Genomic DNA, 27939 nt, shown 5'->3' on the forward strand with positions numbered 1-27939 from the left:
TTAATAAAGTTCAGAGTTTTATTTATTAAAGTAACTAGTGGTGAAGATTTATAAAACTTCTAAACTTATATCCTAAACTTATATCCTAAATCTTGGATATATAAATCCTAGATTTATCTCCTCATGAATGTTTAAACTGACGTAAACGATAAAAAGCTGACATGAACTTATTTCTCAACGCATTATAATGCTACTGGATATTTATTTTATTTAATCTTTATTAAGTGTTACTTTTAGTTCATTTAAAGTTTGAAAAGGTATTACATAGCTTGTTTTATTCGTCGATAATGACGTAGAAGGCATCCGTTAATGCAATGTACGGACTTTTATTTTGAAATCTGTTTTCCGGTGGAAAGATCTCGTAGGATTTCCTCGGTGTCCTGGATCTCTGATGCAACTTTGTTATGGTTCCATTTGTGAAGGATCACTGGATACTTCGTCCTTAAATGAGCGTATTTGATCTGTTTCGTGGGTTTTTCGGGGTTCCCGGTGGTCATTATCGTGGTGATGGCCGCAGGTGAGTCTGCCTAACAGTTCAATGTGGAAATGTACCTGACAGTTGGTTCTTAACAGCTATTTTGTCATATATTATTATAACAAACTAATACTAATAAGATATAAGCAATAACATTGTGTACAGTGTTATAAAGTAACATGCTTCACAATATTTCTCAACTCATATTGCTTTAATGTATGGATGTTTCTGTAGGGTAACGTTAGGCTAATTGGTGTCAACAGAAATAAACGCTTGGTGACTGTTTTATACAAATAAACTTTATAGAGCACTGTGCTATTTTAAAGTATTTTTCGTTTGTCCGCACAGATATAAATTATTTTATAATACATATTTGTGCTGTTTTGTCCGTCCGTGACAAATTGCTAAAATACGTGAAGCCATATGGAACAAAAGTTAATACACACACTCTCTTTCAGTTTTACTTTGACACATAAATAACAGTGGGATGGTGCTAAAACTTAGTAATACACATATGAATACATTTCTTAATTGTATCATAGATTTTTTATTATTATAAAATGTGAAAAATATTAATAATGAAGAATGAGAAATCCAGCCTCAGATGACAAATTAACAGATTTTTTTAATATCCTATTATAAAAATATAAATACACTGTATCTGGTATCTAATGCACTTTATATATATATATATATATATATATATATATATATATATATATATATATATATATGTTTCCTGTCACTTTGAGTTTACACATCTTTCTTTCTTTATTAATTTAATAAACGTTTAATGTTTTATGAAAAATGTAAAGATTGTTTTTCACATGTGTATGAAGTATTAGTTCTGAATGCAAATATAGACCTTGTTGGCCTGGTGTATTTATTTTTCCTGCACTGATCCTGATTAATACACTACAGTGACATTGTTTAGTTCAGATTGGTTTGCTAATTTGTGTTTTGATCAGGGACCCCTTCTTTGATGGGATGATTCATGAAGATGATGATGATGATGAAGATGAAGACCATGACAGTGGATTTCACTACGATGACTTTAATAGGCCACGTCGGGACCCGTTAGATGATGCCTTCAGATTTGGTTTCAGCGTTGGGCCCGGCGGGATGCGCTTCGAGGAACCTCAGCTGTTCGGCCAGATCTTCAGGGACATGGAGGAGATCTTTGCTGGTCTAGGTCGATTTGATGAGCGCCATGGCTTTGGACATAGAGGTACGTTTGCTCTGTTCCTCAAGTTTGTTTATTTGCAGTGATTTCTTTTCCCTGTTTTGTGCAAAGTATTTTTCTTTGCATCTGTACATCTTGCATGATTTAATTTAGATTTTATAAGCTGATTAGATGATGGTTGAATACATTTCAAGTAGTCATCTCAGTAATATCAAATGAGAAAGTAAATAGATATACCTATACTGTATAAATCACAAAATTAATAAGCTCTATACATGTAATACACACAGATAAAACACAATGTGTTAGGCAAACATAGTTATACACTCTAAGAGTAGGTTTACACAACAACGATGTACTTAAAACGGAAAAGTTTTTCCTTTGCGTTTTTCGCATACAGACAAAAACGATCCCGCTCACAAGGATCCGTGAAAACTACTAAAAATGCTGTATTATGCTTCCAGGCCAGTAGGTGGCGATGTCACTTTGTCAAGAAACACTACACACCGATATAGACTGAAGACGTAATATGCATGCGTATGACGTCACCGTTTTCACAAATTCATGTTTACATGGAGACAACTAGATGTACCGCAGGGCGGTACAAAATATGACCGCCGCTCAGGCCTGCACTGGCTTTCCACAAAAATAAATGACGTGGAGTAATTTGGCTGTATTGCGTGTTTATGTATATACCTAAAAAAAGTAGTAGTATGTGCATGTCTGTGTGTATGTGTGTGTGTGTTTGTGTATGTGTGTGGCTGTGTGTGTGTGTGTGTCTGTGCGTGTATGTGTGCCTGCGTACATGTGTGTGCGCGTGTGTGTTTGTGTGTGTGTGTCTGTGCATGTGGATTTGTATGTGTGTGCATGGGTGTGTGTCTGTGCGTGTGGATGTCAGTGTGTGTGCATGCTTGCGTTTGTTTGTATTCCTGCATGTGTGTGTGTGACAGTATCATCCTAAACCAGCAACCCTTCGCTCAACACCACCATCTACAGGCCGATGAGTGTACAGTCACTAAATGTGCACATAAATGAATTTATTTTATACCCCCCCATGGATGAAATTCTACGAAACTTAGCATACCCCCAGAGGATGTCAAGTTAATCATACACATGAAATATGGTGCAGTTCTGAACATCTCAACTGAAGATAGGGACGATTAAAGTAGAATAATATTGCATTTTAATTTTTTATGGGAGTGGCGTATATCACAAATGAGTGATTATGGGCTAGGTTGATGTGGGCCCTTAAGACCAACATACCATAAAAATTTCTTCATCCTCGGTGCCACGGTTCAGGTAGTTATGTAGGAAAAACTGCATTTTTGGGGTTTGGGGGGGCCCAGCTCGGGGGGGGGAGTGGCCCCTGGGGACCAAACGAAATTTTTCCGTAAAAGTCTAGTGGGGCTACATGCCCACAAAATTTCATGTTCCCCGGTGCTTCGGTGTCCCTGGTATCGTTGACGGAAAATTCAGTAGGTGACGAAAAAAAAAAAAAAAAAAACTTTGACAATCCCTATATGACCGCTTTCGCTAGCTACGCTAGTGGTTATAATAATGGTTTCGTTTTCAAAACCCATTTACTAAAGTTTTCGTTTTCAGGCCCCCAAAACACCATTGTCGTGTAAATGAACGGCTTATGCTGGGTACACACCAAAAGATTTTTTACATCTAATAAGATTTTACAAATGTGATAGACCACAAACATGAGGACAAAAAATCCTAGATTTAAGCATTTTGCTCCTATAGTGTGTGGTGTGCCATGATGTGACAAAGACAGCACACCACACACAAACAGATTTTCAACCAGATTCTCGACTGTGAACACAGGAAATCTCGCAAAATCTCGCGAGACTTCAGAATAAGCGTGTCGGATGATATGCAGGAAGAAATTATGATGATAGTGTTTGGAATGATTTTCAATTTCACATTAAAAAAACAAACAAAAAAACATTGTACCCACCATTATATATAACCTTTTATACAGAAATATATGCATTCTTTATTGTCTTTATTTATTCTTTATTGTATTTATTGTCTCTTTAGAAAACGTTAGCCTATTTAATCCCTCACTGAACCCTTATAACACTCAGCTTCCTGCATGTGTGCGTGTGTGTGTGTGTGAGAGAATGACCGTCTTCCATCATCTCACTTTCTGATTGGATATTGTTTCGTTTCACGTGATAATCTCCAGAACGTGTGCGCGTTTGTCCTCGGGGTTCCCCCCACACATCAGGATTTCTGATCGTAAATATTAAACATGTTGAATATTATTGTTATTATTATATATTAAATATTATTGTTACTTGTTCATCATTGTGTCAGTGTTTTATTCGCTGACTTTAACTTGCTTCTTTGCACGAAGAACAACATAGTGACGAAAAGTGTTTGTCTGTTTAGGGCCACTGTAGAAACATGTCGGCGCAAAATGGCTATTTCAATGTAAGGGGACCCGCGGTGTATGTAGATAGAAATGGCTCGTTCTAAGGTAATAAAAACATAACGGTTCATTATGTAAGGTCTTTATACACCACTGAAAACATAATTATGTATATAATATTGCATTTCTGTCTTCAGATCCTCCTAAATATTGCACAATGCACATGCACCTTTAAAGTGAGGGTTATTATAGTTAACTAAAAGTAAAACCATCAAACAAACATTTTCATTACTTGAAATAAAATGAACATTAACGTAAATCAATAAAATATTCAAAATCTTGTTTTATTTCAGCTTGTTGCAGAGGGAACATTCCTTTTTTTCCATTTAGTTTAATTGATGTACTAAATAACTAAAAAAACGATATATTTATGAAATTTAATAGTATTTAAATTATACTAAATAACAGTGCTTAAAATATTAAAAGGGCTCCAAATTATAGAGAAGAGCTCAGGCTTCTGTCCCACTGTAACTCAAATCTTTTCCATTTTAAAAGCTTGTAAAAAAAAAAAAATCAAAAACTCTATAGTGATAGCAATGCATTTTTAATATATGTTGCTAACTCCTGCTGCTCTCCGCTTCCCCTGCCCAACAGATGTCCCATCAATAGAAGCTCCGCCTCCTCAGGAAGGTGTCGAGAAAGGCAGGAGTGGGACAGGAAGTGGTAACCCGTTCAGAGATTTCATGTTGAAGTCTCCTGAGAGCTCACCCTACAATCCACCCCTCCCTCCCCCCTCTGTGGCACCAAAGGACAAGGATTCCTCATCTCCGCAAGGTCCCAGCAGCCCCTTTCCCCAGTGGAGCCCCTTCTCAAAGGTGAATCAAAGTGATCCGGTGGACTTTTAGAGCAAGGGTGTCCAATCCAGCTCTGTCCTGCAGGGTTTAGCTTCAACCCCAATTAAACACACCTGAACCAGCCAATCATAGGCTGCGTCCGAAATCCCATACTCTCTTGAGTAGGTACTCATTTTGTATTAGTAATCACTTCACGACCACTAAAAAGTACATTCTATGTAAATGTGTTGTATGAATGTTATCCGGTGTGTACTACATTTATTGTCATGATGTGGCCTCATGGGATAGTAAAGTGTCCATTATATGCACACTTAAGATTCTCGCACTTAAGTAGTAGGTCAGCCGGGGACTTTTTGCCTGCTTTTTTTGACTTCTTTTGTCACATACTGTTTTTCACCTACTATATAGTAGGGATGTATGCGATTTCGGATGCAGCCAAAGTCTTACTAGGCATACTAGAAACTTCCAGGCCAGTGTCCTGAAGGATAGTGGCCATTCAGGAGCAGGTTTGGACACCGTCACTGTTTCAGAGTCTTCTATACTGTATTCTCATCTGATTGTGTTCATTTATTTTTTAGTTTCATGATCTTTGGAAAGATAGTCAATTAAGACCGAAGGAGAACGAGAAAAAAGAGGATGGAGGTAATGATCTTTTTTTATGATTTAAATGCAAGTACAGACAGTAATGTTCATCCCCAAAATGAACCATCCCCAATTATTCAAGTAAAATTTTAAAAATTGTTATTCATGGAGAAGTTTAGACACTTTAATCTATTGTTCGACATGCAAAACTTCAAATAAAAGAGTGGTAGATCACTGCAGTTTGAAAATTCAGACTTAATAGTTGGAAAAAAAGAAAATGCAAAGGGGTTTAAAAGACACTTCATATTCAATAATATTATTGATTTGACTGCGCTGACACTATCGGATGAATACATAACTGAATTGAGCTGGATGATGACATTAGAGCTTCTTTATTGCTGAATCAGTTTCATTTCATAATTGACGAATTGTGCAAATTTGACACTGTTATTGATCTGAATGAATCAACATTGAACTGACTCGAGCTGAATAATGACTATTGTTTTCTGTAGAGGAGCTTATTGATACTTTGCACGTGACGTCAGTAGTACTGGCTGGCGGGCAAGAACGTCATTCTCTAGCAACGAAAACCAGTAAACTAATCAAGGATCTTGCCAGGACGTTGCCAGTTTTAATATACAAAAGTTGGTGTTTTGAGGTGTACATGACATGCCAGATAGTTGTTGTGCGATTGGATGCACTAACCGCGTTTGTTGCCCGCCAGATATCACGTGACTGCAAAGTATCAATAGCCGAATAGAACTCATTTCATAAATGATGAACTTTACACTTATTGAACGGAACCGAATCAACACTGAAGCTGAATTACTGTGAAGTGCTAAATAAAAAAAAGCTGACTTGCCGTGAAAAAAAAGCCGTGGTTATCCTTGTTTACCCTACTGACAATTCAACCTTTGAATGAATAGGCCTTGATTCCCTAATTTCTTGCCTGATATCATTGATGCAACTCCTATAAACTGTCTTTGGTTTACAAAAACCTTTTGTCTTCTGGTTCCACCCTCAGATCTGGACTCGCAGGTGTCTTCAGGCGGGCTGGATCAGATCTTGACTCCAGCACCTTCACAGCCAAAGACGAGGTCATTCTTTAAGTCTATCAGCGTCACCAAGGTGGTCAGACAAGATGGAGTGAGTGTTCTGTATAATTTGATCCTCAGAAGTATTTCTGATTACAAATATCGTAATAATGTACAGCAGGGCTCAAAATATGACACACATGTCCAGATGGTGTCAAACAAGTAATAATAGAGATTGTGTGTGTGTGTGTGTGTAGACAGTAGAAGAAAGGCGAACAGTCAGAGACGGTGAAGGTAATGAAGAGACTACAGTGACCATCTCAGGGGGTTCTGGTGTCCAAGATGGGCCGCAAGATCAGTCTGGTCCTCTCATGTCAGGTTAGCCATTTCTTTTCCCCATGTGTGGTCACAAAGGTAAAAGATAAAAATTGTATTTAACATAAACATAGTAGAATTTAGAGTATTTAAAACGCATTCTGGTTAATCTAGTATATTAACAGTGTTAAAACCTCAAGCTTTTACAAGAAGATTTTGATTCTTGAATCACCCAGTGATGTATTTTCTCCATCTTTCAGGCGGTTCTGACATGCAGGATGATTTCTCAGTGTTTTCGAAGTTCTTCAGAGGCTTTCGAGGCTGAAAGGGCTCTGGACACAAACCAAAGGACAATCTCTTTCTCAGCAAACCTATCAACTGCAAGCTACAATGATAATTATTCTTATGTCTGATTGAATTCTTCAATGTATATGTGGAGATCCAGTCTTGATGATATGAGTAAACAACAATTATTTTCTGCCACGAAACGACCCTGATAACTTTGGCTACTTCTTTCTTTTGAATATAATTTCAATTAAGGATGTATAAATAATTATATCAATATCCTGAACTTTGGGGCAGTGGCAGTTGTTGAAGCCACAGTGCTCTGAAAAGGACCGATACACATTTTTTGTTTGTTGGTAAAGAAGATCCATTGGATTTTGTGAGACTGCAGCTGATGGGCCACAGTATAATATTTATAAATAACATTTTATTTTTAATGGAGTTATCACTCAGAGTGAAATAAAGGAAAAAAAGTGATTTGCCTTGTTTTTCTTCTTTTGTGCGGAAGGTGAGATGCTTCGCAGTCTCAAGTTGGTCAATTGCTCACTAATTTAAGAGAACAGGTCAATATTGATAAATAATAATAATCTCTCTAGGCTAACAATAGTTACACTGATGCAAAAGGGTTAAAAACTAGTTCAGCTTCGTTCAGCTGTATTTTTGCGGCTTGTTAAAATCCTTCAAATGTAATGGTTTCTTGTAGAATGTGAACCTGGATGTAACCTATTCAGAGACTTTGTATTTTATTACAGAACTCAATGTTCTTGTGGTGAAAATCCAGCTTTTAATGTTGTTTATATGTCTATGTGTTGTTTTTAATATGCTTTAAGAACAACCATGTGCAAATTCATGTCAACACCACTGCTGAGTATTTTCTCCTTAAAACTGCAGTGATCTAAAGACAGTCTCAAAAACGCGGTTTGAAATCGCTGGTGTTTCTGACGTCACAAACTACCTGTAACCAATTATGTCAACGAGTGGATCTCTGAGCTGGTGTGAGTGAGTGGAGGCGGGGCTAATTAGCATATACTAAATGAGGCAAGGGTGTTGAGTTACATTCAAGCTATTTTAAGATTTTTTAGGAAAAGGAAAAAACTTTTAGATATGTAATTTTGGTGATCAAATGTGAGTTTTAAGGGATACAATTATTGTCTACAGGGTGACTTTAAAATAAGTATTTGTAAAAATAATGTAGCAAACAAATCTGGAAAAAACTATATATATATTATTGTGCAACTGTTTCAGGTTCCTGTGGTCAGTGTCTTTCCAGTATATGATGTACCAGTATGTAGTATGTTTAGCAACACAAGGTGTTTCATTTAGAATCTGGCAGTCTTGTTTCACAACAGGCTCACCAGTTCTGCCACAGACTTACCAGTCTAGAGATTTTCTAAACTGCCAGTCTGTGGCATTTAGAGCAATGCTGACAACATGAGCTAATAAGAAAAGTAAACAATAGTTCACTAAACATTTTTCATTTTTAACAGGTATTTATAGTGTCTTAACAATAAAGAGAAAAATCTCACAGATGAACACCAAGCCTGGTACACTACTGGTTATGGTGCATATCACAACCATAATTGTGAGCATTGGTTAGCCTTGCACCCAATTTGATCTTTATCTAATAACAGATGAAACACAAGTGACATCAGCTTTATGGAGATTGACTTTATACTCAGTTATCTAATGATTATCTCCTCTTAACTAGAAGCTAAGACAGATATAAGTTTACCTCAAAACTGAGTTTGCTTTTTTTTTGTCCATTGTCAAGACTAGTACATATATAAAGGGAACACTGAGAACAGCTGCACGGACACATTAACTATTGGAGGCAATCATGGACATCAGGGTCAAACATTTACACGTCAGACGTGTAGCTTTGCTTAATTGACTAGAAAACTAGTTCATTAAGGAAAACACTGGGGAAATGTGGCCTGAGAACAAATTTATCAAGAGATAAAAAACAAAAAATTGTATGTGCTTATGTTATGAGACAACATAAAAAATGGTTAGATATTGGTTAATGGATAAATGCGGGGTTATCCAAACCTGCTCCTGGAGGACCAACGTCCTGCAGATTTGAGCCCCAATCCTTATTAAACACACCTGAAACCAGCGAATCAAGGTCTTCAGACTCACTAGACACTTCCAGGCAATGGTGTTGGAGCTAAAATATATAGGACGCTGGTCCTCCAGGAGCAGAATTGGAAACCCCTGCATAACTGGTTCAGCTGCATCTTCTGTATTGCCCTATTGCACTCTGACTATAGAAAAGGAGAGGTATTTTGCATGAATTGGCAAAAAATAGAACCTTTTCTTTCAAAATAAACAGAGTAGATGATTTATGCATATATCTGAGCCTTGTATAAGCCAGCAGTGCATCACAGATAAAAGTTAACAATAAACTACTCGTCGTTTTATTACAAAAGGGCAATGTACTACATGTAATTGTCATTCCTTCCCCTGATGCGCACATAAAACACACCAACCACAACAGATAGTCTGAGTTTACCTATGTGGTGTGATAATTATCCAAACAGAAGACCATGCGTTCTCTAAGGCGCTGACTGGGACCTTCTCGATGGAGCCCTGAGAATCCTCTGTCTGGAATCCCCAATCTCCCGGCCTGCATTTACTCTTCTTGTAAACGTACAGAAAGTACAGAGGGCAACATAATGGATCGTCTGCTGAGGAGATGCCGAATCAAGAGCAGCTTGATCAGAGAATGTCTGGCTGAATTTTTCGGAGTCTATGTTTTGATAGTAAGTCTGTAATCTTCTGTATTTTTAACCCTCGTGTTATGTTGGAATTCTGTGCACTCCCCTTATGGTCCGGGTCAAATTTACCCGCATTGGATTCAATACAATTCCTCAAAAATCACACTATGAAAAACAACAAAGATTCAGGTTCAAACTGTAAACTTTTAATATCAGCATTTGTCAAATATTCCAAAAAATATATATCTGAAGATATGATTTAATGAAAAAGTTTTATAACCATTTTTTAAAACTATTTAAAATTTGAATATACGTTATATTTATATATATTTGCATATACATTTTTTTTACTTTTTTTTTTTTTTTGCTTAGAACATCATAACTGAACAATTAATCAGTTAATCTGAGCTAATTTTTCCTGCTGTCTATGTCGAAGTCTCAAGATATTTCAGATATCTTGAATATATAATGAGAGCTTATTTTACTATCTGTGTCTGTCAAAGATGTTCATTTGTAATTTGCAATTAATTCTGAACACCATGATTTAGCTTTTTCAAGTGTGTATGGTTTGGGTTAGAGCACTTTTAGATACACTTACACTTTAGAACTGGAGTTGATGCCCTGACATACATAAAATAAATGTTTTTATTTTGTGTCTGTACAGTTGCTTTTGAATATCTGCCTATGATGGACATCACAAACGTAATAGTAATTTTGTTTGTATTTGTCAAAAAAAAAAAAAAAACACCAGTATGTTGAAACTTTGCATGCATATTCATGATCAAAAATAAAATAACAAAATATAACCAAGAAATGTTATTATTTTGGGTCCGTACAGTTGCCTTAGAGCGTTAAAATATGCGGGTCAAATTGACCCGCGAACATCACGAAAGGAACATTTATTTTGTTTGTGTATGTCAAAAAACACCAGCATGTTGAAACTTTGCATGCATGTTCATGATGATAAATGAGAAAAAGTCACAAAATATCAAGAAAAAAAAAAGGTTTAATGTTATTTCAGGTAGCTTGAAAAAATAAATGATAGGTAATTTTTACCATCTGTGGCTGACAAAATATTTTTCTGTATTGAAATAAGTGTGTAAAACAATTTTTTTTAGCTTCATAAGGTAGTAAAAAAAGAAAATAACAAAATATAACCAAGAAATGTTATTATTTTGGGTCCGTACAGTTGCCTTAGAGCGTTAAAATATGCGGGTCAAATTGACCCGCGAACATCACGAAAGGAACAGTAATTTTGTTTGTATATGTCAAAAAACACCAGCATGTTGAAACTTTGCATGCATGTTCATGATGATAAATGAGAAAAAGTCACAAAATATCAAGAAAAAAAAACATAGGTTAACCAGTATTTCCAACAACTAGAAAATCTAAACGGGTCAAATTGACCCGCAACATAACACAAGGGTTAATATGGAAATATGTGCCATTAACCCTGTAAAAAAATGATTTACATTTTACATTTTGTACATTTTATAAGAAAATACTATTTCAGTATTTCAAAATTTCATGTTTAATCAGTGTGTTACTTGCCATTAAAAAAAGAGATTGCTAGTAAATTTTCATAAACAATTACAGTGTACTTGTATCTTTTCTAAAATTTGATTTTCTTTGGTAATACTTTACAGTAAGGTTCAATTAACTAACATTGACTAACAATGACAATAACATTTGCTACATTATTTATTAATCTCTGTTAGTTCTTTTAATTGCTTTGGTGCAATTTTCACAAGCAACTGGTACATTTTCAAAACTCCTAGTGCTAATATCACAACAGTTCTCCAAAAGTGCAATTTTTCAAACATTTTAGCATATTTTCATTTGTGTTAGTACAATCCACAAAACCACAAAGTATCCTTTTCTCACAAAATAAATGTTTCATTCACAGCAACTGCATTTCATGAAGCTTTTACTATCAAACTTTTGATTTGGATCTCTTCTCGTTCAGTTTGATACATTTGTCTATTATTGAATCCAGTTGAATGTAATGGTTCACTGAATCATTTGGTAAACCTATAGATATCTGCAATTTCCAATATAGGTAACCAAATGTAATTAAATGTTTTTACATAAGCGATTTATCTTAGATGATAACCACAGTGTTCAATGTGCACGCACATTTATATATACTATTACAAACATTATGGATTCGATTACATAATGTAATTACATAATGTTATGATGTAAGTGTATTTTCTAATCTGTAGCCGTTACTGTAATTAATTCAGCAGTAAAGTGATTTAAACATGCTCTTGCATTTTGTTGCTGAATGGACTGATTGTTGAAAGTACTAAATTGAAGGATCATACTGTTATGTTTCGGTGATTAAACCAAATGTTCTCATTATATATTTGTGTTTTGAAACAATAGTTATGTAAAATGAAAATAAGTCAAACTAGAATGAAAGCAAGAGATCAGGTTTTGAAAGAATGACTGTTACAAGTGTGATCAGTTTGGATTTTTGTACAGAGTTTTTACATCTTGTGAAAATAGTACCAAATCGATTATCGAATAAACAAAAAAAAAAAACACTGTAACATAAACTAACAACGAATAGTTGTATTTTTGTTAACTAATGTTAGCTCAGGCCCAGACAGCAACGTGTCGGCCCAGATCCGGCCCACATCGGGCCGTGTGGAATCCACGTGTAGCCTACCAGATGCGGGCCGGATCTGGGCCGACACATGTTACTGTCTGGTCCATTAAATAATATTAACAGATACAACTTTTGATTTTAATGATGACATTGAAATTCATATTAACTAAGATTAATAAATTCAAGGAAAGTGTTTTTCCTTGCTAATTCATGTTAACAGTTTACCAATGAAAGAGATCTTACTGTAAAGTGTTATGTAAATGGTAAAGCACTTATAAAAAGGTGCTTATTAATATCCTGTTATCTACTGAAATGTCTATACTGCCTTGTGTACATTACATCTCTTCAGTAGCACATGTGCAAAGAATTTCAGCAATATTCTAGAGGTCAAACTTTGAAGACTTTGAATAATCTTTTGCCTCTTCTCAGGAACTGCAGTCACCATAATGGCCAACAATCTCATTGTGCCATAAAGCTTTAAATTATAGACATCATGTTGGAGTACACGTTCACACCAGATAAAAAAATTTATTGATGTTACTGTCTCTACACTCCAGCTTTTTGGGTGTGGCTCAGTTGCCCAGGTGACGACCTCTCAAAACACTAAGGGCGACTATCTGTCAATCAACCTGGGATTTGCACTGGGCACCACATTTGGAATCTACATCGCAAAAGGGGTCTCAGGTATAAACTCTCCAGTACAGCTATGTATATTAATTATGTTCTTGTAAAATAAAATATTTCTCATCCGTTTTAGGAGCTCACCTGAATCCAGCTGTTTCCCTCAGCCTGTGTGTCCTGGGCAGATTCTCCTGGACTCGTTTTCCTTTCTATGTGTGGTCACAGCTTTTAGGTGCATTTCTGGCTGCAGCAACTGTTGCTCTTCAGTACTATGGTGAGTGCATGTTGACTTGGCCTATATGTCATCTCTATATAAAAAATACTGTACAGTAAGTACATCCAAATGAAGGCACTTATTCATACAGTATGTATTTTGTTTAGATGCCATAATGGATTTCACTGGAGGGCATCTGACAGTTAGTGGTGCCACTGCCACAGCTGGTATCTTCTCCACTTACCCAGCAGACTACCTGAGTCTATGGGGGGGAGTGGTAGACCAGGTCAGTCACATATAAAACGGATGTTTTATATCAATGTGCTTACAGTGTACTTACCCACTAAAGTGCTGTGGAATTTAAGGTAACTATATGCGTTAAACTAAGGTTCAAGGGTAAGACTGCATAAAAAAAAGCAAATATTCCCTCAAACATGATAAAGAATATAAACTTTTTGGAACCTTTATTCGGTGACTTGTTGAATGTAGGGTTTTTATGACATTTTCTGCATTTTGTATGTCAATGACAAAATAACACCTATGCCTTGCTTGAGAAATTTGTACATGTTAGTTTCCTTTACAAAATAAGAAAATATTAAGTCATTCGCAATGCTTTAAAAAGATTTCTTAAAAAACGTGTGCTTGTCCTGCAGATAATTGGCACAGCCGCTCTTCTAGCATGTGTTCTTGCATTGGGAGACCCTCATAACACACCAGCACCTCCTGGTCTGGAGCCTGTCCTGGTGGGAGCAGTTGTCCTGGTGATCGGCATTTCAATGGGATCTAACAGTGGATATGCCATCAACCCGGCACGAGACATCGGACCAAGACTCTTCTCTTACATAGCAGGCTGGGGAGACGAGGTGTTCAGGTCAGTGTAACATACACACAATGTCAAAGGCTTCTGATCAGTTAATTATGCACTCAAATATTTTCTTTGTTTGTTATTTATACTGTATTTTACACCACTGTTCAAAAATTTGGTGTCGGTAACTTTTGTTAATGTTTTTGAAAGTCTCTTATGCTCACATAGGCTGCATTTATTTGATCAAAAACTCTGTAAAAACAGTAATGTTGTGAAATAAAAATCTTTTTTAATATGATTTAACATGTAAATAGTTCCTGTGATGGCAAATCAAAATTTTCAGCAGCAATTATTCCAGTTTTCAGTGTCACATGATCCTTCAGAAATTATTCCAATATGCTTATTTAGTGCTCAAGAAACATTTCTTATTATTATCAATGTTGAAAACAGTTGTGCAGCTTAATATTTTTGTGGAAACCGTGATACATTATTTTCAGGATTCTTTGATAAATAGAAAGTTCAAAAGAATAGCACTATGATAAGCAATTGACTTGCTAATACATACAAGACATGATCCTGCAGGAGATGCAGCATACAATATAGCACACATTAATTACCCGTAGCAGATTTATACAGGTGGAGCTGGGGAAGGTGGAGGGTTTCTGAAAGCACGCTGCACTTCTACAGAAAACGCTGACCAAGTATTCGAAAGTTGGCTGCCATACAGAAGGAACCAATCAGCCGTTTTCTATAAAGAACGATGTGATTGCAAGCCAATTGAGTTAAGGACCTATCAGTCTCTGCCATCTGGAGTTTCGTGACAGGACTTTGAAAATAGAAATAGAAATCTTTTATAATATTATAAATGTCTTTACTGTCACTTTTGATCAATTTAATGCATTTTTGCTGGATAAAAGTAATATTATATAGCTCCTTTTATAAAAAAAATAGTATAGTCCCCAAACTTTTGAACAGTGGTGTGTATATATATTTACAGATAATAATAATAATAATAATAATAATAAAAACACTTTTGGACACTAACATGAGACTATTTGTTGTCAGGGCCGGGCATGGATGGTGGTGGGTGCCGTTGGTTGTAACATGCGTTGGTGCTCTTCTGGGTTCATTACTTTATGAGCTGCTGATTGGAGTACATCATCCAGACTCAGAGCCAATGGATCCTGAAGGCCTGACAGCGAAAGACCAGCAAACTCTGGAGTTAGAGGGTGTGCAGTCCAAGTCTGACACCATTAAAGAAAACAGCAAGGAAAGGATCTTTTCCATAACCTCAGCGGATATAAGATAAAGTGAAAAGAATCGGTCAAAAGCGTGATGGAATCTGATTTGTTACTATTTATATGGTAAAAAATTGGGAAGCACAATAATTGTCAGGCAAAGTTTTATGAACTACATGATCTTATTGTGGTCTTCAGCATCTTGTCTAGTAATTTTTTATTTTTTTTGTAGGTTTATAATCAAATATATCAACAATGGTGTTGTAAAAACCTGAAGGCTCGCTGATGTCTTAAAAACGTTACTTTTTAAAACAGTGCAGCACAATATCTATTCAATGCTGAATTGTAAAAGAGTACTTTATATTTTCTTTCGTTAGCAAAAATCGAAATATACTCAATTCCAGTTCTAAAGTGGTAAAGCTTTACAATAAAAAAATTGTGTTGGTTAATGTTGAGATGAATCATTTTAACAATAATCTAACATTAATGCACTGTGAACTAACATGAACAATGATTAATGCATTCAAAATCGAGACCTTATAGTAAAGTGCTATCTATTAATTTTCTACCTACAAAAATTATTTATTTTATATGTATTGTCATCATTAATTGCATTGCATTTAAAGATTTTGCTAATGTTGATATTAAACTCTGTGCATTTTACTATTATTAGTGTTTCCCAGCATGCACAGGGACATGAATCATTAAGGACACCATCATCTGTACCGTACCAATTTACTGTTTTATTTAGAAATAGAACTGACACAGATGTACGGCAGTGAAACAGGCAGGTCATCACAGAATAAGATGGCTGTCTATAGACTGTCTATGTATGGGATGTATACATCTATTACTGGAGAAAGTCACACTCACACAGATGATTCACACAATCACAATATTATTTTTAAGAAATGTGGTTTTCGACAAGCACAGAACTTTCTGATAGAAAAGACTCTTATCAAAGAAAAAAAAATACACAAACAACATTCATATTTGTACATAATTTGCCATAAAACACACAAGCAATCCTTCAAACTCAGTGTCGATTTTTTTCAATCAGATGAAGTCGTAAAAATTACATCAGGTCCCGAACACAAAATGTCACTAGTAGCATTTCAATATCACCTTTCAGCTAAAAAAAAAGAAAAAAAAGAAAAATACAGACTGAACTTATTCACATTTTCAAATGTAACACCCATATCAAACTGATGTACTGCATTTATACAAATGGAAAATGTGCTCAAGTGTATCTGTGGCTGAAATGTTTGCATGTTTACTTATATTGACCTTTTTTGACTATTTAAACTTTACAATTCATCTTTGACCTCATATACGTGTTCTTGCACAAATGAAACTTTTTCCACTCACTTATTTTAAGTTCTCAATGATTATCAAAAGACTGATGAATGCTTCAATATAAATAAATATCAGTACTACAATGTCTGTACAATATCATTACATTTTAAAGTCAGTGTTTTCCTTTATTTGTTAAAAAAAAACCTTCACTAGCACCCTTTTTGCTTTAATGCTTTTGTGGATTGACGCTCAGCTCAGCGAAACCCAGCAGACGCCGAATTGCTGGAAATGTAAAGTAGTTTTCAAGCAATACAAAGCCTGTCTGAGATGCAATCTGACCTTGTGTAAATTTATTCAAAAGGCTGAGGATGTTACAAACAGGGAGCAATTGGAGGAAAGGGGGAAATAACTTTATATCTTTGTATTTCGGAAGACAGATCACATTACAATCATAACGACAGGTTACATTTTCCAAATTATATGCATTATTTTTAAACTCGTCTTATTGGCTGGTTCAAAACCGTGTCCTGTTTTGTAATGGCTTTTCCTTTTTCTTTTTCCGTTTGACTTATTCTACAAGGGCTTGTCGGTCCTGTGTGCCGTGATGAAGGCCATGCCATGCGTGCGGAAGTGTGTGTTAAGGTCCGAGGTTTTGTCGAAGCGCCGGCCGCACACCCTGCAGCTCACCCCTCCCTCCCCCTCCTCGCCCGCTTTAGGCGAGGACGGCGAACCGTCCTGCGGAGACGCGCCAGGCGATGTGTTTCCACCGCGACTGTCCTGCTGACCTTGGCGCAAGCGGTGCGTGATGAATTTGTGTCGGCTGAGAGAGCCGGCCGAGGCAAAACAGGCTCCGCATTGCAGGCACTGCTGAGACGCGTTCTCCGCATCACAGTGGACGGGAATGTGGCGCTGGAACTCTTCCCAATCCTGGGTGGTGAAGCCGCAGGGCGTGCAACGGAATGTGCCGTCGTCTTCCTCCTGCTCGACCGGTCGGTTTTCAGACGCTCGAGTTCTCTTCGCTGGACCCGAGGCGTCCTCTCCTGCGACGTCGTCCGTATCGGTGCCGCCCCCTCCAGCTGGAGCTCCGCCCTCATTGTCAAGCTCAGATGAACTTCCCGCCCCGTCACCTGGAAGTGAACGCTTTCTGGTGTTTGGAGCGCTCTGAGAGAGGAAATTAAAATGAATGTGTGGATAATTAAATATAACATACTCTAAAGAGTGTCCAAACTGACCTGTCTGTCTGTTGTCTGTCGCGCTCTAATGCCATGTCTGACCCGAATGTGCTTCTCCAAAATCAGACGACTACTGAATGTACGCTTGCCCTCTGAGCAGTGCCTGAAGAGAACAACATAATCAAAAAGGAATCCTTTTAGGAAGGAAATGAAAGATTCAAATAAATTGGTGGTCGATACATATATGACTCACGGGCAATGGAAGACTCTCTTGACGCCCTCATGTATTATTCTGACATGACGCCGAAGGCTGTTGGCTGAACTGAACGAACGCTCACACAATCTGCAGGGGAACTTCTTCATTAACTAGAGGAAGAAATCAAAACACAAGGCAGGCATAAAACAAATTTGAAGAATTGCCTTTTTTATTTAAAGTAAACACATTGTGTATATATATAGTAAATATTGAAAATATGTTTGGGGTCAGCAAGATTTTTTAAATAAATGTATACTTTTATTCAGCAAGGACGCATTAAATTGATCAAAATGGACAGTAAAGACATTGTTAAAAAAATACTGTTTTATATGCTTTCAAATAAATGCTTATGAACTTTCTTTTCACAAAGAATCCTCCGCAGTTAGCATATTAGAATGATTTCTGAAGGATCATGTGACACTGAAGACTGGAGTAAAGGGCTGTACACACTGGGACGAATATCGGCGCGCGTTATTCGCCAGCGTTTTTCAACGCGTTTTTTGTGTTCACACCCAAGCGATTTTCGCTGACGATGAGCCGAGTAAACATGCAAATTCATTCCCTGACATTAGATGGCGCTTAATACCACTCCATAACAGTTCTCTTTTATCAAGATTTTTGTAGTCGCTGTCGCGTTTGTCATATAGTTCTTTATGTTCCAACACCAACGAGACCAGTAGCTCTACATTCATCTTGCCTTGCATCTTCCTCGTCTTATTTCTTCCCGGCAGTGTTTAGATAGCCTGGTAATACCAGATTCTGCTACTTCACTTTGCTTCGTAGACAGAGTCTGGAATGGCATAACAGAGAAGTGTTTTCTCTCTTGCTAGGGGGCGCTTGTCTGAAGTTTAAAATCATTGGTTACCCGTAAGCCAATCACATAACGTTTGGTTATGGCGTGTGTTATGCGCATGCTCAGCCGCATTTAACTTTCACTGTAAACACATGTATGATGCGAAAACAAAACCATCGAGCGAAATACCGGAGTGAACATGGCTGTGAAAGACTTTTGCAGATTATGTGAAGTAAATCTACGCATCCACGGTACAATCAGCGTGTACGTCACGGCTCTCAGCCCGCCCTCTGTTCGTTGATTGGCCCGGCTGTTTCCAGACCGGTGGCAAACAGAAAGCTCTGAAGCTGTCTCAGACTAAGTACAGAAGCGAAATGAAATTGAGCGGAAGTACGAAGTCGGACGTAGTCAGGCTAGTGTTTAGACGCTACTCGGCGTATATCTTCTTCGCCGTTGCGTATGTGTGCTCGGCAAGACCGTTTTGTGTTTGAGCGCCACCAAGTTGTGTTTTACTGTAACTTCAGAAGCTCCAGACACGTGAGCAAAAGCGCCAATCTCATTGGTTGGATAGTTTTTGACGCGGTGCGTCAAACCAAAAAAACGAACCCGAGGCGTTTTTAAAAAAATGACGCTTTTACGCCGTGGCGTTTTTCGCGTCGGTGTGCACACTCACATTGGCGCCCTTTGTTTAGTCACGAGGCGTTAAACGTCGACCCGGTGTGAACAGGCCTTAATGATGCTGAAAATTCAGCTGTGCATCACAGGAAAAAATAACAATTTAAAAAATACTGAAATAGAAAACAATTATTTTTAATTGTACAAATATGTAAAAATATTGATGTTTTTACTAGATTTGCAGCCTTGGTGAGCACGAGAGACTTCAAAATCTTACTGACCCAAACTTTTATGTGCACATTTTTGTAGAAAAGTAAATTAAAAACTACTGGGGAAAATAATGACATTTAGAATTTTCTTTGTAAATTGAAAATTTGTAAATGCTATCAATTATATTTTTGCATCAATTACAAATGCGTGCACAGAAATATATATTAGAATCACTTATTTATTATAGAATATATCTCTTAGCTAAAATATATAATAACTTCTGTGCTTGCGTTTTCTTGTGATTGCTTCTTGCAATCGTATGTTTTCCAGAGCACCAACCGTGTCGTGGTCGTTCTTCATGTGGTCGATGTAATCCTCTCTCTCAGCAAAGCGTTTCTTGCACTCCCTGCACCTCCACTCCATATTCCCACTCTCTGGAGAACTCGGCTGATCTTCCTCCTCATTCTCCTCCTCTTCTTCCTCTTCTCTCTCCTCCCCTTCCTGCTCTCCCTCCTCTTCTTCCCCCTCCTCTTCCTCCTCTCCCTCTCCCTGTCCCTGGCTCAACTCATCTGAATTGTTTTCAGCTGGTTTGGGTTTAGTGGTGGAGTTGTTGGCAGGAGCCGAGACAGGAGATGAGGTGGTGGGCGGAGTCTCTGCTTTGACGGACAGGCCTCTATGAGCCGTCTAAGGGGAAATAATGAAAGGCAGCTCTGGTCAAAAGCATGAGTGAGACCGACAGGAAAATAAGACAATTCACATTGAGGTGGCTTTTGTACTTGGTATGAGCTTTAGACAAGGTGATAGACGGAAATCACTCAGTAAAAGCCAAACCAAGAGTTTTACTGTATGCCTTTGCTGACACCACATACTTTAGGGGAAGTGAAAAGAATGGGTAACACAAAAGGCAAAATGACAATTCATTAATTTAAAACTAAATCAATTAATATACTTAAATGGCTTGTTTAATAATAAACTAGATCATAGGCTTATTATTAATATTTGAATTATTATTGTTAAGATAACTACCTTAATGTGTTCCATCATGGAGCCTTTCTGGGCATAAAGTTTAGTGCAGTCTGGGCATTTGAACACATGCACCTTCTGTTTGGCCAGATGAGTGTCAAAATGCATGTAGAGCAAAGGTTTCTGGGTGAACACAGTGTCACACATGACACACTTGTAGATCATCCTGTAGAACGAGTATAAGAATATAATGAGGATCAGAGTTCATATCTTTAAGGAATTTATTTTTAATATCAAAATATTGCACATCCATGGCACTGTTCATGAAAAGCTGTGGGTGATGGTTCAACCTACTTGGCCTGTGCAGCTGTGAGGGCGGGATGCTGGGAAGTGATGTGCCCCTGGGCGCTCTGCGCAGATTTGAAGGCCATCGGGCAATTGGGGCACTTATGAAACACCTCACAGTGAGCTGTCTGAATGTGGGACTTGATAGAATTCAAACCTCCGAACACAACTTGACAACTGGAGCACCTGGAATAAAGGAAGTAGATTTGAGCATGTGGAAGTATAAGTAGGCAACTTCTTTTTATTTCTTTGCAGGAAAACTCACAAGGAAACTGCCTGCAATCTTACAAAACACTGATAGGAAACTGAAAGCCAGGAACCTGTAGCCGATGCGCCTGGCAAAGTGCAGGCAAGACTCTTCCAGGTGGGTTTGAAACGTGGCCTGGCGGGCAGTGCCACCACACTCTGGGCACACATGGGGTGCGCGGTGCTTATGGATCCGCTGATGGGCCGACACACTGCACCAGTTAGGCAGCATCATGGGGGGAGAGCAAAGCATACAAGTCTGAAATAAAAAAAAAAAAAACACAGCAGGGGAAATATAAAGGAGTTAGTAAATAAAGTCATTTTATCTAGTTTATACAACTTATAGCTTACATTCTTATGTAATTCACATTTCATCAAAAATAAACAAAAAATGCATAGCATTTTTTATGCAAAAATTTACAGTCAGACTAAATGCAAAAATATGTCAATGATCCTTATTATCATATTACTCTAAATATATTATTCTTTTTTAGTCCTGGTCTTTTATCGAAAGCCATTTGTTTTCTGAAAAAAACCTTGCACTTGCACATTGTTTCACAATTTTACAGTAAAAAAACAAAATGTGTGAAAACAACCTATTTTAGCTTCAGGTTCTAAAGGGTTAAACAAATATTTTAAATGAACCGTCTTGTTGTTTCTACACTATTTTGCAGATTCAATATGAAAGTATTACAGCATAACATATATTAAAAAAACTTTAATGTTAGGTGAGATTACAGAAAAAAACTGCTTTTTTAAATTGATTGACAGCAATAATTTATATATATATATATATATATATATATATATATATATATATATATATATATATATATATATATATATACACAAACACACACACACTCAGTCATTTATTATCTGTCAGAAATAAATGTTATTTACTTTTTACAAATATATATATATATATATATATATATATATATATATATATATATATATATATGTATACACAGACACACATTTTCTATATTATTTAAAATTATATAATATATAAAATGTATTTCTAACAGATACCAAAATATGTTGCAAAATTTTGTGGTGAAGTAGAAATGCTGGTAGAGCATGTAAAAAACACACAGATTTTTTCATACCCATCAGAAAGAAGATCATTGTGTTTACAATATGTTTACAATTTTGCAACTTACCGAGTTAGGAGTAGCTCTGATTTGCTGGAAATGGGTCACTAATTCAGCCTTGCTTGAAAACTGGGCTTGGCATTCAGGACACTTGAAGTTGTGATATTGCAAGGCCTCGCCTTTCTTGCAGGGCAGCGGCATCAGGGCTTGGGGACTCTGGGGTCCGCGACGGGCAGGGCTGGGCTGGGTTGAAGCCGTGCCTGGAGAGGGGGAATCCTTCAATGGACTGGAAGTGGACGGTAGAGGGGTCGCCCCTGTTGGGGTGGCGGAGGACGACAGAGGTGGAGAGGACAGCGATGGAGAGAGCATACCTAAAGGAACGAGAACATTTATTGTTCAGAATTAAGCTGAACAAGTCCTATTCAAATCTTGACAAAATTACAGTATTATTCATAACTTACCAATGGGAGTAGTGTCTTGCTGGCCAATCATCTGCTCCACTGTAACTGGTCTCATAACCAAATGTGAGCACTGCATGACCAGGCCTCGTTCCTTGTGCTCCCGAGCATGTAGCAGCAGACTGCACTTATTGAAGAAAGCCAGCCGCTTCGCGCAGTGATTACATGTCACTTCTATTCTCAAAGAGCGCCGGTCGTAGTGTCGTGCCAGGCTGCGCTCCAAAGCGAAAGAGTCTCCGCACTCCAAGCATCGGTAGCCAGCAGCAGGCAAAGGAAGACCCCATTCAGGGGGTGGGGGGGTCGAGAGGTCCGGGCGGTAGCTGGGCAGCAGGTTCTTGCTATTCAGGATCTTGTTGAAAGCCTCAACCAGGCTGGACTGGCTACGGGATATAACAGCACCGGTGCTGTTGACGATAGATGCTGGTTTACATGGCACGGTACCTCCATTGGCGGTTTTAGCGACTGTAGGGCGCACGCTTATTCCACCGACAGCTGGAGCGACTGGTAAAGTGGTGGCTTTCGTGATGCTCACTGCTGTGGCAGAAACTTTCATTTTATCGGATTGCACTGTCATTTTGTTTTGGACCTTGCTGGCAGCTGCTAACATGGCACTACTGGCTTCTAGAGTGGATACTGGTAAGGTTGAGCTTTTTACCACTTGACCAGCAGTGGTGTCATTTTTTCTGCCGCCTTTCGCAGTGCTGGCTCGATTTCCCGTTTGGGATTTACTTCCATCTTTGCCTGCATTGGCAGCACCTCCCTTACCGGCTACTCGGGTAACTGTGCGGGTGATGCCTCCTGTAGATGTCTTAATGGTCTTTATGCGGACTTTAAGTGGTCTGGAGGGAACATTGCTGCCAGCTACAGCTTTGCCACCAGTGCTTGGTGATGAGCCAGTGTCCGCTGGGAGTGACTGCGCAGTATCTACCTCCAATTTCTCTCCATCCCTTTTCCCACTGTCCTTACCATCCACATTAGCCACATCTTTTCCATTCTCTGTAGACCCTTTGTCTACTTCCATCTCCTCTTCTTCTTCCTTGGGTTCTCGAAGGGCAGAAGATGGTGATGAAGATGCCACCGCTGGGCTGCATGATCTTTTGGTAACTGCAGACGTTGGCATGGAGGACTTGGGCATCTCAGGCTCAGGGCTCTCTGGTGAGTCTCGTTCTTCAATCACATGCTCTGGGTTTCGCTCCTCTTGGGGTAAACTCTTTCCAGTTCCTGTTTGGACTGGTGTGGAAAGCCAGTTTTGTTGAGCTCGAGGTGAAGCAGGTGAAGCCAAGGGGATGTCACCTGGTTTGGGGTAAGCGCTAGGTGATATGGACGTCGAGGGAGGGAGAGAAGGAGACTGTGAATTTTCTGGAGGTGACCTCAGCCTACGTGACAGTTTCGGAGGGGTGGGTGAGTCCGGACTCTCGTGGATGACTAGAGATCCTCCAGAATCAGGATCCGAGTCCTCTTCATCCGAATCTACGCGTCTGAATGCAGACGAACTAAGACGTGGTGTTCCGTTAAACGGCTCTGTTAGAGATGTAGCGAGGGGAGAAGATGCCACAGCCCCAGAAACTCTGGAACCAACTGAGGGAGAGGAGGATGACGGTGAGGAGGATGAAGCTGTGGAGGGAGTGGAAAGAAGTGGTTTAGGTGGGGGAAAGAAAGGAGATGCTGCTCCACTTGCCCCACTAGGAATTGCAGGGGCTTTTGCCTTGTCTGCACCTTCTATGTTCATCTCCTGCTGCATATGCTGCTGTTGCAGAAGCTGCATTTTCCGGGCCCTTCCAACAGAGTCTCCAGCACCTTGTGCCATTAAGGGCTTCAACTTATTGAAGATGTTGCTGCCCTGTTTGGAACTGCCGGAAGATCCAAGGACAGATCCTGCGGCCTCTGGAATCGTCTTTGAGCTGCATATGGGCCACTGCTCCCCATTCGACTGGCAACGGGTTTGCGACATTTGTACTGACCCACCGGATGACACAAAACCATTATGGTTGAGTGGGTCTGGTACAGAATTGTCACCACCATCAAAGGGCTCAGGGCGAACACGGTTCTTCACAATCACGCTAACAATAGAAGGGTCACTCTGAGAATCTGATGATGGGCTGGGTGATCTTATGGCTGAACTTCCACCTACTGAAGCATCCCCAGACTTTATGAGTGATCCTCCGCCTGCTCCTTGATGCCCCTCCACCTCATCTGGAGCTGACTGGATAGCCTCTTTGGCATCAATGTCAGGAATGTCAAATGCTGCCAATAGGTCATCGAAATCGGGGGTTTTCATGTCCCCCATGCCGGGTCAGTGGACTCAATCCTAGAACACAAATAAAATGTCTGAAAAAAGTGTGTAATAAGAATTGCATTAAAGAGATAGTTAATCAAAAATTACAATTCTGTCATCATTTACTCACCCTCATGTTGTTCCAAACTGTATGACTTTCTGTCTTCTGTGGAACATATAAATAATGGAAGTCAATGGTCACCAAAACAGTTTGGTTGCCAACATTCTGCAAAATATCTTCTTTTGTGCTTCACTGAAGAAGGTCATACATGTTTGGAACGACATGAGGGTAAATTATGACATAATATTAATTTTGGGGTGAACTATCCCATTAAGTCTGTGTTGACATTATTTTCTATTTAAAAAGGAAATAAAGACCCAGTATTATTTAATATTGTTCAAATCACAGTGTGATTTAATGGGGTCTTTCATACAGGCAAAGTGTAATGTGTTATATTTTAAACAATATCTCATAGCAAGTCATCTGTTTTCATAAGGTGATTTTCGTATAAAAAGGCTGTTGTGCTCAAACATAGTTTATTAAAACATTTAAAGTAATCCAGCTATTTGTAAGAAACGGCTTCGTGTTGAGGCACCACTAAGGTAAAATTGATAATGATTTTAGCCACATGCATTCTTCTGTTTTAGTAATAGTCCATTATTTACAACAACAACAAATATATAAATACATCGCGCTACAGCAAAATGACATCGAACGGCTTTTGTTAGCTTTGGCTAACAGCCACGTAATGGTTCTGTATAAACTAAGCATTGATGTCTGAACTGGAAGACATATTCACTTATGTAATATAATATATATATATATTTTTCTTTTTTTAATATCATATGATCCAACACTCATTTGTTCTTTGCTTAACAATGGATCATGTTCAGGTAACAGAGCTGTTTAGCACGCTACAGCTGCTATGGTATCAACAAGAGAATCCAAACAAGCCCTATTATATTCAATAAAAACATTGCATAAATACATACTTAGCCAATAAAGAAAGACAATGATCCAGTAACCATTAAGCACGTTACAGCGATCGATTTGGTATAAACAAAACAAACACAATTGCCTGAGAACGGCTAAACCCTGCATCTGACCTGGCTAACTACAAATGTGGACCGAAATTGAATCGCTAATGGTACGATTAAAGGGCTTTTGTCACATTTTGTCCCTTAGTTGTGGTTTTGCTGTTGATATATTGATAAATAAAGAGCTCGTGGGATGATAAACAGATATACGAGGTGTATTTTGGGGTTTGTTCTGTCATGACGGCGGGGTCCGTGCTGCCCCGTCGCGAGGGTCATTTAAGCGCAGGCCACTGCATGTGCACTGCAACATTTACCTGTTTATAAATAACCTCACATGGATGCCACAATATATCTTTAGGATCATGCATTTTTATGTACGTGTGTATTATTTTTGTATTGTGTATTTTCATGCACGGACAGTGATTTTGTTTACCTGTTTTTTTGAGATTCCCGACTATCCTCGCTCCAGATGAAGCGCCTTAACTTCCCGTCATCGATCGAGTACGGTCAGGTCTTGGCAGATAACAGTGATAATAATGGACAGGAAAATGATTTTCGGTCTTATTTCGTTATATTGTTATGTTCGCATGAATAGGTCTGGTGAGATTTAGCTTTTTATATTAAACTCAAAAATCATGAGCATTATAATCGCATTTTATTGATGTATAGACGATGTGTATTTACATCCTTCCAGGATCTCATGTTTCACTGTCTTTAGGTTGATTTGGTTTAGGCCTTTATTAGAAGGATTGCGTTTTTTCATCCCCCAAAGCGCAGAGGCTTCATGTTTATCATAGTATCGTATAGTATATTATTGTTGAATAGAAAACAGCCCAGTTTCTTTTCCTAGATGCTTTAGAAATGTTGTTGCCATTTCATATCTCAGATAATAATAAACTATTTAATCAATAGATTGGCAACCAATATGAAAGACAGTCAAACTGTTATTATAATCGTTATTATGAATATGTTTGACTCCTGCGTAAATAGACAGATACAAATTCATGGGTACATTATACATAATAACATAAATCTTTAATTTGTAAATCGCCAGTCCTGTTATTTGATGAAAAATCTTAAAATCTTATTATTCCTAATCTTGGGACCAAGTGTATTGAAATGCATAAATATACACAGCAAAAGCAATTACTCGAAAAGCAGCAATAAACAGAGCTACATTTATCTCGTCTGATGTTTTCATAGACTAGGTTTTACTGCCATCTAGAGAACATTGGCGGCATGCACAATCACTGGCACATTACCTCTTCCAGCATTCGGAATAATATATATATATATATATATATATATATATATATATATATATATATATATATATATATATATATATATATATATATATATATATATATATATATATATTGGTTGTCGTTATAGCAACTGTATAAAGAAATAGCAAATATGTACAACAAAACATGGTATAAGGAAAAATAATTAAATTAAGAGGTCAGAAACACGTCAGAACCATGTGATGAGCCGTGCAGAAAACTGAAAGTTTTTTTAGGGTTATTATTATTTTTATTTTTATTTGTAGTGAATAAATATCAAAACAAACAATATTGTATTGTATATAAATATAATACAATATATTTCAAATGCTAGGGGGAGGTATAAACAGTATTATATGAATACTTTAGCTTAAAGAGTGTACATGCTTGCAAAATTCTAATAGCTTTTTGTTTCTTCGAGGGCAGTATTGACTAAATATAATGCTTCACTTCATAAAATAAATAAAAAAATAAATAAAAATAAATAATTTAATAACATTTTTTAATTTAATGAAATTTAGACATCCTTTAGTCATCACAATTTTCATCAACATTTCCAACAATGAAATCAA

At 37.8% G+C, this 27939-nt stretch overlaps 3 protein-coding genes across 6 annotated transcripts; 2 read left to right on the plus strand and 1 right to left on the minus strand.

Annotated features, from left to right (window-relative positions):
* The first annotated feature begins 320 nt into the window (after window positions 1-320).
* On the plus strand, window positions 321-7585 carry hax1 (HCLS1 associated protein X-1). The gene is made up of 7 exons (XM_081376435.1): window positions 321-517; window positions 1444-1703; window positions 4693-4913; window positions 5471-5534; window positions 6499-6620; window positions 6766-6886; window positions 7084-7585. Exons 1-7 carry the CDS (start codon window positions 447-449, stop codon window positions 7146-7148), a joined length of 924 nt encoding a protein of 307 aa, XP_081232561.1. The 5' UTR covers window positions 321-446; the 3' UTR covers window positions 7149-7585.
* A 1647-nt stretch (window positions 7586-9232) lies between these two features.
* Window positions 9233-15410, plus strand: aqp10b (aquaporin 10b). The gene is made up of 6 exons (XM_081376618.1): window positions 9233-9870; window positions 12997-13123; window positions 13197-13334; window positions 13442-13560; window positions 13928-14145; window positions 15145-15410. Exons 1-6 carry the CDS (start codon window positions 9784-9786, stop codon window positions 15386-15388), a joined length of 933 nt encoding a protein of 310 aa, XP_081232744.1. The 5' UTR covers window positions 9233-9783; the 3' UTR covers window positions 15389-15410.
* Window positions 15411-16035: 625 nt separating this feature from the next.
* On the minus strand, window positions 16036-26586 carry znf687b (zinc finger protein 687b). Of its 4 annotated transcripts, none has more exons than XM_081377506.1 (11): window positions 26515-26586; window positions 25174-25209; window positions 22772-25076; window positions 22380-22681; window positions 21288-21472; window positions 20977-21153; window positions 20686-20848; window positions 19999-20343; window positions 18039-18151; window positions 17846-17948; window positions 16036-17774 (listed from the first exon to the last, which is right to left on the minus strand). In XM_081377506.1, exons 3-11 carry the CDS (start codon window positions 25053-25055, stop codon window positions 17187-17189), a joined length of 4260 nt encoding a protein of 1419 aa, XP_081233632.1. In that variant the 5' UTR covers window positions 25056-25076; window positions 25174-25209; window positions 26515-26586; the 3' UTR covers window positions 16036-17186. The 4 variants fall into 4 exon arrangements, with proteins under 4 accessions (XP_081233632.1, XP_081233635.1, XP_081233634.1 ...); XM_081377509.1 differs by having other exon boundaries at window positions 22772-25096; window positions 26515-26571; XM_081377508.1 differs by lacking the exon at window positions 26515-26586 and adding an exon at window positions 26037-26143.
* Window positions 26587-27939: the final 1353 nt, after the last annotated feature.

The sequence above is a fragment of the Scardinius erythrophthalmus genome, assembly GCF_964197995.2.
Source record: "Scardinius erythrophthalmus genome assembly, chromosome: 10".
Lineage (NCBI taxonomy): Eukaryota > Metazoa > Chordata > Actinopteri > Cypriniformes > Leuciscidae > Scardinius > Scardinius erythrophthalmus.